The 11,844-nt window shown below is 44.3% G+C and overlaps 1 protein-coding gene across 1 annotated transcript; it reads left to right on the top strand.

Moving 5' to 3' along the window:
- The first annotated feature begins 30 nt into the window (after nt 1-30).
- On the top strand, nt 31-1,756 carry tmem121b (transmembrane protein 121B). The gene has a single exon (XM_031288227.2). The coding sequence runs from the start codon at nt 63-65 to the stop codon at nt 1,335-1,337; it is 1,275 nt and encodes a 424-aa protein (XP_031144087.2). The 5' UTR covers nt 31-62; the 3' UTR covers nt 1,338-1,756.
- The last annotated feature ends 10,088 nt before the right edge of the window (nt 1,757-11,844 follow it).

Here is an 11,844-nt window from a genome sequence, read left to right on the forward strand (position 1 = left end):
CGTTAGCCCTATATACAGAATCAGATGGATGAAATCAGCTCTAGTCCATTCCATCAGACTCCATGCCTTCCTTTGCGCATGTCTCTTTTTCTCCACCTTTAAAATCATCAGGAAGTAAGAAAAAGGGGAGAAAGGGAGGCGACCGCACAAATACAATGCTCTCAGAAACTGGGAAAGACAATCCGAAGGCAGATTATCTCCGATCCGAAGCGAGCTATTGCACACACTCCCCCGTCTCCTCTTCTCCGGAAGCCGGGCAGCTAAGCAGGAGGCGGGACACCCAGACCACCAGCGGCAGCATCCTTCCGGAGGACAGCGGCAGCATCCAGCCCCTGGTCTCCGCAGCCGCGGCCGCCGCCTGCATCATGACATCGGGGGAGCTGATGCAGAGCGCTCCGCTGCTGGCGCACCGATCCAAGAGGAGCCTGCTGTACAAGGCGCTCTGCTTCCTTCTGCTCGTCTTCCAGGGCGGCGTTCTGGACTTCTACCTCATCATCTTCACCGACCTGTACTGGTGCTCGTGGATCGCCACGGACCTGGTGGTGATCTCGGGCTGGGGGATCTTCTTCATGAAGAACGCGCGGAGCAAGCGGGAGCGGGCCTGCGGCTTCCACCAGAAGAGCTCCATGTTCGGCTGCAACCTCGGGGAGTTCACCTACGCCTACCTGGCCTGGCTCATTTACGTCATCGCCTGCACTCCGAAGGTGGTGCTCATCCTGGAGACGTCCATCCTGGACCTGATCGAGCTCAAGGTTCCGTGCGGAGTGACCGGCTTCAAGATCGTCATGCTGCTGTCCGCGCCGCTGCTCTTCTGCCTCATCAACTCCATCATCGAGGATCTGAACGGGGCGACGCGGCACCGCTCCCACGGCTGCTTTATGAGCACCTGCCTGGACCTGCTGGACAGCTTCACGCTGGTGGAGATGCTGCTGAGGAACGAGATCCCCGCCGCGTACCTCAAGTACACCGTGATCTCGGTGTACTTCGTGGCGCTGGCCGTGCCGGTGGTCTGGCTGTACGAGCTGACGGCGGCGGAGCTTCGCTGCCGTTGGCTGTGGGCCCGCTTCTCCACGGGCCTGCTGGTCAACGCACCCCTGCTGGTAGTGCGCTGTTTCCAGGTCTACGTCTACAGGATGCCGGTGTCAGTGTTCATGCTCAAAAACATCTTCTTCTTGGTGTGTAAGTTGCTGGAGCTGGTGGAGCAGTGTGTGGCGGTGCGGGGGGTCCGGAGGCTGGCCGGCGGCGGCAACAACCCGGCCCAGTTCTCCCACTGCGTGTCCGAGAACGACATGTGTCCGCACGGATACGTCAACACCCTGGCCGTGACCCAGTCATAGAGCCCGGTCCCGGGCTGAAAACCGAGAGCCGCCTGCCTGTGTGGTGGCGGGAAAGTGGGGAATTCGTGTTGCGTTCCAGACACAGCTGGGAATGGTAAAATTCAAATTTGGTCCAAATTACAAACCCATACAGTTCCTGCTTCCAGATAGGCTCTGGATACATACAATTATATGACTAGGTAGAAAACGAATTATCAAGATAGGCAACATTTAAAGGGTTACTTCACCCAAATTGAAAAATACACATTTCTCAGTTACCTCTAGTAGTGAGAGATAGAGGGGCCCCAGACCCCCCCAATCCAACCTTGCACAATTGTGGTTGTGAGTACAAATGTTGGACAGCATTGGAAAATGACATTTGTCTTCCCACAAACAGCTGTCCCTGTTACCGTGGTTACTGTCAGAACACACTAGAAACAGTTCCTGTAAAAACTGTCTCTGTGTTCTTTGGATCCTCCACAGTAACAGGGATATATATATATATATATTTGTTTTTGAATCCAAAAAGAGACAAATCCCCCCCCAAAACATATCTGTAGCGTTAGATTTCACTAGAAGTAAGTGAGATTTAAATTTGTTTTAATTTTGATGAACTGACCCTTTGTACATCATGTGTTTTTATGTCATGTGCAAAATATAAAAGTATACACCCATACCACATGATTAAATGGGCTACTTATAAAGAGAGGAGCTGTTGTAATTTCCTAATTGGGGGCCCTTTGGTGTCTGTGGAGCCCCCAGGGCAGCTGCTTAGTACTTTGGTTATATCAAGGGCTGCCTGGGATTCATCACCAGTGCCAACTCCTTCACCGATTAACAGCCGGTTATGCAACTGTACTTTTTTTTAAATTTTACATTTGTTGTTAAGTTGTAAAGAGGGCCCTTCCACAGCTCTTCTAGTTGTTTTTTCTCAGCCTGGTATAAAATAACACCGTTATCTGAACGGCACGTCAGCTCCGTTTTAAATGCTGCATGCAGAAACTCTTTGCAAATCTGCATTTGTACGAAGTTATCCTGCAAACTGTCAACTGTATACCTGGACACAGATCATCAGCCACGGCGCCACGTGGTAAGAATGAGCTGTGGGCGTCTAATGAGCACGTAATTGCAGCTATATTACATTTTGATGTAGGGCCCCATCTATAAATAAGGGCCCCATAACTGGATATAAATACAGGAGCTGCCTGAGGGGCCCCATGACCATTTAGTGGTGCATATTACCAAACTACTTCAGTAATCCAGCCATGACCAACCCGTGTTTAACCAAAAACCACATTGGGGTTATGATGGATATCATGTGATGCAAAAAAATATTCTATAGATGTATTATTAAAGGCTAAGAAGCTTTTGTTAACAGGGTATATTGCTGCGTTGAATGATAACTGCATGTCTGAAACCTTGGAGCTGAGTAATCTTTCTGAGGTTTTTGGGGCTGATGACATTTTATATATAACATGATAATGGATTTTCCAATTTCTGGACAATGTCTGGAACGCATCACTCTGTACCAGCATTACAGCGCTCCCTTTTTCAGACCAGTCTACAGGTGCTACAGTCAAACCCCCGACACCTGCAATAGCCTTCAACAAACGGAGAACACGCTGTAGTGCATTGGACCCTTGTTTAGTTGTATGTTTTCAGTCTGCGAGTTTCACCGCTGCGCTTGAACGCAGCGCGGAGAGACAGCAGCTGGACTTTTGTGTCGTGTTGGGACGTAAAGTGCAATTTGAAGAATCCTCTGGTTTGACTCCCCCAGTGTCTGTGCACCAGTCTTTTCTATTGATGGCAGTGTTGTCTGCGGACCTGTGCTGCTTCTAAACGCTGCGTCCGCTACTGAGAGCAGAGCAGACTCGTGTGTAAGTGAATGCCATGTGTAAAGATCCAACAGTGCCGTGACAAACAGGTTTTCTACAGCCCTTTTCAAATGGAGCCCTGCTGGCCAGCAGCACTTTCTGTTTCTGGACCACTGGCTTGTGCTACTCTTTTACTACTTCTCCTCTCAATTCTGGGATATGAGTCCGAAAAGATCACTGGCTGCTGACAGCTGTCATTTTCTCTGGGCTCAGCTCTCAATTTCTCAACGAAACATCCATTTATTCATTCATGAGCCTACAGTGTTTCTTCTTTGCTAAAATCTCATACCCAGTTTACAAATCAGCTCAGCAGACTCACCTGTTTCACCTCACCTGGGACTTAAAGGTGCTCTAAGCGACATGGGGTGATGTTACTTCTTGTTGATGTTCGAAGTATTGTCAAACAAGCTCGCCTCTCCCTCCTCCTCATCCCGTCCCCTCCCCCTCCCTTCCGCGCACTAACCCCCCAACCCCCACCCCCAAATCCTTCTTGTCTGTTATTGGCTGGAACACTGTTTATGTTTGGTGGTGCAGGTTGGCCAGTTTGTGTTTGTTGCTGTTTGTGGAGCCTGGGCTGTCTACAGAGACCACGTTTTTTACAGTGTGTTCAAGGGACAGGCAGCTAGCGGATAGTGAGGTGAATGTTGTAGCCTAAAAAAAGTGTCACATCGCATAGAGCACCTTTAAGTCAGGGGCTATAAATATTTACATCAGTCCTAGGACTTCATAACATATGGAATCCCTTTTTTCTTTAAGAAAAATCTGTAAAAAGGTGAAAGAAACTAGTGATGGTAAAAAACATATTGTGCTTACATGTCTGTAGAGATGATCATCATTGTCTGTTATATGTCCTATACCTCCAAGATCACAGATTACAGAAAGAGGAACAAAGTGCTCTATCGCCATGTACGTCACATACACTGTTAGGGAAGGTTGCTTCTTAACACAGCGTTTGCCAGTGAGCCACCTACATGCTAGCTTTGGTGCATTGACATGTAGTCATAGTCACACTTTGAGAAACAGCTGGCCCAACAAATCCAATACTTTATCATTTACATGTTGTATCTTGTTTGTTCAACACATTTAGGAACTGTGACTGAGATATTTTTGGTTAAGGTTGGAATGGGAGCTAGTCCCACGTTTGTGTTTCTGACATGCCACCTTTTCATTGTCCTCTTCAGGAAGGAGAGGCAGAAGTAAAGCTGCATGCTATTGCTATTGCGCCACTAAACTGTTGTGGGTGTCCAAAGTGTGGGACTTGGAGATTGCCAACAGTCAATGCTTGTACTTAATCCAAATCGTTACCACGGAGGTGGCAGGTCAGAGAAAATGTCATATTTTTCCCCCCGATTTTTGTACTGGTCTTATGCGTTGTTGAAGGCACTGACAAACGGATTGTCAAACGTTCATTTGGGTCGTATTGGAAGTCAATGAGTCGGAGGACTTGTTGAGTTTTTGGTGCACACACTGCATGCAGCAGCTCAAAGGTTCTGTGCTGTCATGATAGAGCTCTGTTGGAACTCCAGTCTTTATGCTAAGCTAAGCTGAACAGGTCCCAGATCTGGATGCACAGAGATGACATCAACATCAACACATTCGTCTGACTTTGGGTAAGAACAAATAATCAGACTAAAAAAGTTGGACTGTGCTATTACAAGTAAGCATTGGGTTTAAAAAAAAAAAAAAGCGCCACACATGCTGAATCCAACAGGTTGCTTTTCAAATCCTCCTTTTTTCAGAGTGTGTGTAGACGTTTACATAGTGATGAGTTGAAATGTGCATCCAGGTGCTGCTGGGAAACAACACAGGTGATTCCAGACTCAGTGCAGAATTAACAGCAGTCTGAAGAACAGTATATCGTGGCATGACCACTGTCCTCCATAAGCTTTTCAGTAACGTTGTGTCTAGTAAACATAGCTGGTCAGAGTATATTAGATGAGTATATGAAGAAGATGTATAGTGAAGACATTGTGCAATATGGGTCAGAGGGGTCTGAACTTATTTTAGTGCCTATTATTTTAGAGCTGAATGAACTTGGTGCATTGCGGTGTATCTGTGTATGAGTGCATGCAGGTCAGAGGTTGTGCCTTTATGAGCACTGGAGGAGGACTGCTGAGGCTCAGACTGGCGAGGAGCATAAAAGACCGTACCAGAGTTAAGATTAAGGATTAATAGCTCAGTTTAAAATGTCCTGGATCTATTGTAAAGGTCAGAACTGTATAGCTCCCATTAGAGAAACATGGGTCCATTATTGTACATTTTGCTAACATCCTTTAAAGTGCTCATATTATGCTCATTTTCAGATGTATCATAATTGTATTTAGATGTTATAGCAGAATAGGTTTACATGGTTTAATAAAAAAAAAAAAACACCATATTTTTGTTGTACTGCACATTGCTGCAGCTCCTCTTTTCACCCTGTGTGTTGAGCTCTCTGTTTTAGCTACAGAGTGAGACATCTCACTTCTGTTCCATCTTTGTTGGGAGTCGCAAATGCTCAGTACTTAGGTAAGGACTACTAGCCAGTCAGAAGCAGAGTATGAGGGCGTGCCCTGACAGTAGCTAGGTAAGGACTACTAGCCAGTCAGAAGCAGAGTATGAGGGCGTGCCCTGACAGTAGCTAGGTAAGGACTACTAGCCAGTCAGAAGCAGAGTATGAGGGCGTGCCCTGACAGTAGCTAGGTAAGGACTACTAGCCAGTCAGAAGCAGAGTATGAGGGCGTGCCCTGACAGTAGCTAGGTAAGGACTACTAGCCAGTCAGAAGCAGAGTATGAGGGCGTGTCCTGACAGTACCTAGGTAAGGACTACTAGCCAGTCAGAAGCAGAGTATGAGGGCATGCCCTGACAGTACCTAGGTAAGGACTACTAGCCAGTCAGAGCAGAGTATGAGGGCGTGTCCTGACAGTACCTAGGGTAAGGACTACTAGCCAGTCAGAGCAGAGTATGAGGGCGTGCCCTGACAATACCTAGGTAAGGACTACTAGCCAGTCAGAAGCAGAGTATGAGGGCGTGTCCTGACAGTACCTAGGGTAAGGACTACTAGCCAGTCAGAAGCAGAGTATGAGGGCGTGTCCTGACAGTACCTAGGTAAGGACTACTAGCCAGTCAGAAGTAGAGTATGAGGGCGTGCCCTGACAGTACCTAGGTAAGGACTACTAGCCAGTCAGAAGCAGAGTATGAGGGCGTGCCCTGACAGTACCTAGGTAAGGACTACTAGCCAGTCAGAAGCAGAGTATGAGGGCATGTCCTGACAGTACCTAGGTAAGGACTACTAGCCAGTCAGAAGTAGAGTATGAGGGCGTGCCCTGACAGTACCTAGGTAAGGACTACTAGCCAGTCAGAAGTAGAGTATGAGGGCGTGCCCTGACAGTACCTAGGTAAGGACTACTAGCCAGTCAGAAGTAGAGTATGAGGGCGTGCCCTGACAGTACCTAGGTAAGGACTACTAGCCAGTCAGAAGTAGAGTATGAGGGCGTGCCCTGACAGTACCTAGGTAAGGACTACTAGCCAGTCAGAAGCAGAGTATGAGGGCGTGCCCTGACAGTACCTAGGTAAGGACTACTAGCCAGTCAGAAGCAGAGTATGAGGGCGTGCCCTGACAGTACCTAGGTAAGGACTACTAGCCAGTCAGAAGCAGAGTATGTGGGCGTGCCCTGACAGTAGCTAGGTAAGGACTACTAGCCAGTCAGAAGCAGAGTATGAGGGAGTACCATGCTAGCAGCTAGGAGAGCATTATAACGTGTGTTCCAAAGTGACCACGTTTGTCTCTGAAGTAAAGGCTGGACTACAACAGAGCTGTTTGGAGCAGTTTGTGAACAGTGTTTTCTGTTGGAGATGGTAAGTCCCTTTGGGGTGGACTTTGGGCTTTTTCACTTTGTAAACCTATAACATGCACAAAAAAGATATATAACACAATAAAAGAAAGGGAAAAAGCCTGACACAACAAATTGCTATCAAACAATCCAAAAAGTCTTGCTGCATTTGTTGTATATTGTTTTTCCATATTTCTAAATCTAAAACTGACATGCAGCTGAGACAGGTCAGGCTGTCACCGTCTTGTCTCTGTCTTAATAAAGTCCCACTGACTCATCTTTCACTTTCAAACTGCTAACCATGTTGCTAACATACGCCTAGCTGCGTCTCTAATGAACTCCAGACAGCTGTCACCGTGCCACCTGAAGGTCAGCCCTGAGTGGAGCATTGTGGGAAAAAAAAGGTTCAGTCAACTCGGCTGGATTGTTGATTCTTAATAATTGATAGGAATGATCATTATTGAGAACAGTGAAATAGTTTGACTCTGAATCGCAATGTCAACTTAGCTTTTTCCAGAGCTTTCAATCAAATCTCGCAGCCTTCCTCAAGAACTTTGTTCACATTATAACAGGTGGTTGTACTGTACACTGTATGCGGGGTGGGGGGGTTCATTCACTGTCTTGTCCAGGGTCTCCACAGCTGTGACATGTGATGCCATGATGATGTCATACACACAGCAGTTCTTGTTTTTCCATGAATGAGAAGGTTCCATCCTCATGTCACATGTATCTGCTGATGGAGACCATGACGTGGTTGAAAGTGAGTAAGTGGTTCTTTAGAGATTATTTTTGTCAAAAAAATAAATATTCACCAGGGGCCCGTTTCAGGAAGGAGGTTTACCAAACTCTGAGTCTAACCCTGAACTCTGAGTTGATTTACTCTGAGATGGAAACTCTGAGTTTTTGGTTCCAGAACAGCTGATTTGAGTTGGTTCCATCAACTCAGAGTAGGTTGACTCAGAGTTAAGATCGTGCACCACCACTATAAAAAGGCAGCATGAATGGAGCCATGATACTACGATTCACCATGGCAACAACCACAAACAAACTGGTCGGCGGAAATACTCATGCGCACATACAGCGAGTTTGAACAGGTATCTAGTTAAAAAAGAGCAACACAGCGGCTGCTGTAAAAGAGAGAGAATTGCTGCTAGAGCAAATGTGTAAGTTCCAATATAGTGTATTAATATCATATTTAATCATAAGTATAATATTACTGGTGAAATGGTATTGAACCTGTATCTATAAAAGGCCTACTAATCCCATTCTGAGGCTGCACCATCATTAACAAAATTATAATTCATTATCTTTTATTTCAAAGGGTTTACACCATGCACCTGCAATACTGTGGAACTCCTTTTTAATGGCTCTTACTGCCGTTACACGAAAAAAAACGTAATGTGACAAAAATAATCTGCTGGGATGTAGAGCATGTAGACGATGGGTGACGTTAGTGATATGAGGATGATAAGGTTATGTAGGCTACATAACTGATAAACTGGGAAGAAAAACGATAGGCCTACCACTGAGATAGGAAGGCTAGTGTCTGGAAATGAAAATACATCTATAGTCGGGGTCTTAATATCATCTCCCGACAAATGTTTAACTCCCTGCCAAGTAGTACAGCTTCATCAACGTTGTCGACAAAAAGAAATGCCATGTTTTTATAGTCTGCCTAACAGTTAATAAACCAACCTTGATTTTTTATTCATGCAGATAACAAACTGGTCTAAATGCGCCTGATACAGACTGATTGAGGAAATGAGACTGAGAGAAGAAAACGTGCTCCCGACCAGGTTAGGTTCACAGACTCAGTTACCATAGTAACTGACTCAGAGGTTAAGTTACCTCTCTTTCTGAAACGGAAAACCCAGAGTTTCCCTCATCTCAGGGTTAACAAACTCAGAGTTTTCACTAAACCTGCTTTCTGAGACGGACCCTTGGTCCAGAAGGAACCTTCACTCTCACAATTCCAAGCAAACATTCTGTGGATTGTTGTTCCACAGGCTCTGTTACGGAGCTGACCTTTGACCTCTCTGTGGACAGATATCATACTACACACACAGTGATGACATGTGGACTGCTTCAGTGGTTCTCTCAGTTCCTCATGTTGCGCTGAGAACAGCTTCTGTTTGTTTATTGCTCCTCATAAATTGCCAAAGTATTTCAAATGTTATATTTGATACTATTTTGTATTATTTCCTTGTGCCAGTGATCTGCTCAACCTTTGCATATGTATCCTACGCTGTTGGAAAAGCTCTCGGAACAATCTTTATTTGGATTTGCACACGAAGCTTAACCACACAGTTTAATCCCAAGCAGGACCATCCATTCACTTTAAACCGAAGTACAGTTGGCCTTTAAAAGGGTCATTTTGGTATTTTTCAACCTGGACTCTATTTTCTCATGCACAGGTGTCTAGTTGACTAAAAAAATTCAAACTGGTCCAGTATTAAGTGTGAACGCTGTAACCAGCAGTGGTGAACCAGGCTGTAATGTAACCCTACAGGACTAATGTTCAGCAGCAGTTAGCGTCCACTAAAAGTTCTGTTGTTGCTGCTGACAGACTCAGATTATTATTCTAGGTGTCTGACAACATTATGGGATGGATCCCTACAGAGATAGACCTTTTAGTTAAAGAGTAAGATCCTTTTAGTTTAACATGAAACAGCCCCGAAATCACCATCACCAAACTACACCAGACTCCATGTAAATAATCAGGACTTTTAGCGTGTATAGAGCCAGCATATTTCCACCAGACTCCATGTAAATAATCAGGACTTTTAGCGTGTATAGAGCCAGCATATTTCCACCAGACTCCATGTAAATAATCAGGACTTTTAGCGTGTATAGAGCCAGCATATTTCCACATGTAAATGGGTGAATTAAGGGTTTATTTCAACCAAACCAGAGTGGTGATTGTTGGAACAGTGGAAAGATGAACCAAGACGGACTTTGGTAGTTTTATTTACTTTCTGTCCACTTTGAATGAAGTGTGTTTTACGATGATTAAAGTGTCTGGAGTCTGGTGTAGTTTGGTGATGGGGATTATCGGGGCTATTTCATGTTAAACTAAAAGGATCTTACTCTTTAAAAGGTCTATCTCTGTAGGGATCCTTTCATAATGTTGTCAGACACTTAGAATAATAATCTGAGTCTGTCAGCAGTAAAAACTTTTAGTGGACGCTGACTGACACTGAACATTGGTCCTATACAGTTACATTATAGCTTGTTTCACCGCTGCCGACTGTAGCCGTCTTGCTTAATATTGGACCAATTTCGAAAGGTGTTGTTCCTAGACACAAAAACATAGGAAAATAGGGTCCAGGTTTTACCAAAGTTAACCTGCGTAAAAAGCACAGTGCATAGCTACACTGGATCTACCAAAGGCTTTCATGGACATGGATGTTCGAAGCAGCCAATCATGCTACACATATTCCAGTTTTTCTTCCTTAGCCTACGTCCAATGAAAACCACAATGTGTGCAATTTGAACCCTCTGCTGTCTTATATTTCTGTATATGGGCTTTCTTGAACATGTTTACGGTGAAAGAAGATTGCTGTTGTTTACAGAGAGGACTCGACCTGTACTGTAAAGTTGTGTGCTGTATATCTGTACTGATATAATCCTATCTATGTACTGTAGATGTGAGACAAGAGTATTATGTGGTTGAAACCTGAAATAAATCTGAGGAAAGTAGTGATTTCTTGATATTTATTATGGATTACTTGATAACAGAGGACAATGATTGGCCCTGAAACAAAGATAAGTGCTGTGAGAGACATTATCTCTATTAATTATCAAAGGAAATGTATCCTCACACAAACACACAATGATACAAATGTTATTTGCAATAAACCTCATTCCCTGGAATGCTTTTACTGTTTGGTGGAGCTTTCTTTTGCTAAATACAGCATCTCTTATTTATGAAAGTGCAAATTACATAGAATAATAACAAAGAAACAAAAAGATAAAAGAAAGTATTCTTGCTATACAGATTAGGTGTCCCTAAAGAAACCTGTATCTAACAGTAGAGCTGTTGAAATTAATCAAATAATCGATGCATCGAGTCGTGGACATGGACAATGCTGCATCGATAATCAGCCGGGCCATAATCGATTATTTCTGTTTACATTTTAATGTAGGCCTAACAACATTTCTGTTATGTTTTGCACATTCAGGAAGTGCCATGTTGTCAGTGCTGTAGTTTTATGCATCCAATTTATTTAGTATCAGAGCACTGCAGAATGTTTGGTTTTTGAAGCTTGAAAAGCTATGAATTAAATATCCTATATGGCTTTAATAGAAAAATGTATTTGACGCATCGTGATGCATCGAGATATCAAATCGAAGACCTGATAATCGTAATCGAATCGGGAGATCAGTGAAGATTCACACCTCTATCTAACAGTAGTTCTGCATTACATTCATTAATTTGAATGCATTCAAATATTCAAATATTTTTATACCGTGTATTCTCCGTGTAACTTCATGTACCGAACCGAGACGCCCGTACCTTTTCGGATCAATACAAATATGTGTACTGTTCCACCCCTCCTTTCTAGATTTAATATCATGGACCAATGTTCAACAGTCATACATCTGGGCTGGCCATCTTCATTTCTGTCCACATGGAGCAACAACTCCCCAGGGCCAGATGAAGCCAGTAGCATTAGCTGTTGCTCCCATTCTATGTATCAGTCAGTAGTAGCTGACTTGATGAAGTCAAGTGTGCCATGCAGGGTCCCCCGACGTTCTTAAACGTTGGAAACTTAGACAGTCATATTTTGGCTGACTTAATTAATGTAGGGCCCTGTGGAATCAGTCTTATAGCTTTTTTA

Source organism: Sander lucioperca, chromosome 20, assembly GCF_008315115.2.
Source record: "Sander lucioperca isolate FBNREF2018 chromosome 20, SLUC_FBN_1.2, whole genome shotgun sequence".
Taxonomy (NCBI): Eukaryota; Metazoa; Chordata; class Actinopteri; order Perciformes; family Percidae; genus Sander; species Sander lucioperca.

Coding starts and splice junctions, on each gene's coding strand:
- tmem121b (XM_031288227.2), top strand. CDS start 63: ATGCCTTCCTTTGCGCATGTCTCTTTTTCTCCACCTTTAAAATCATCA.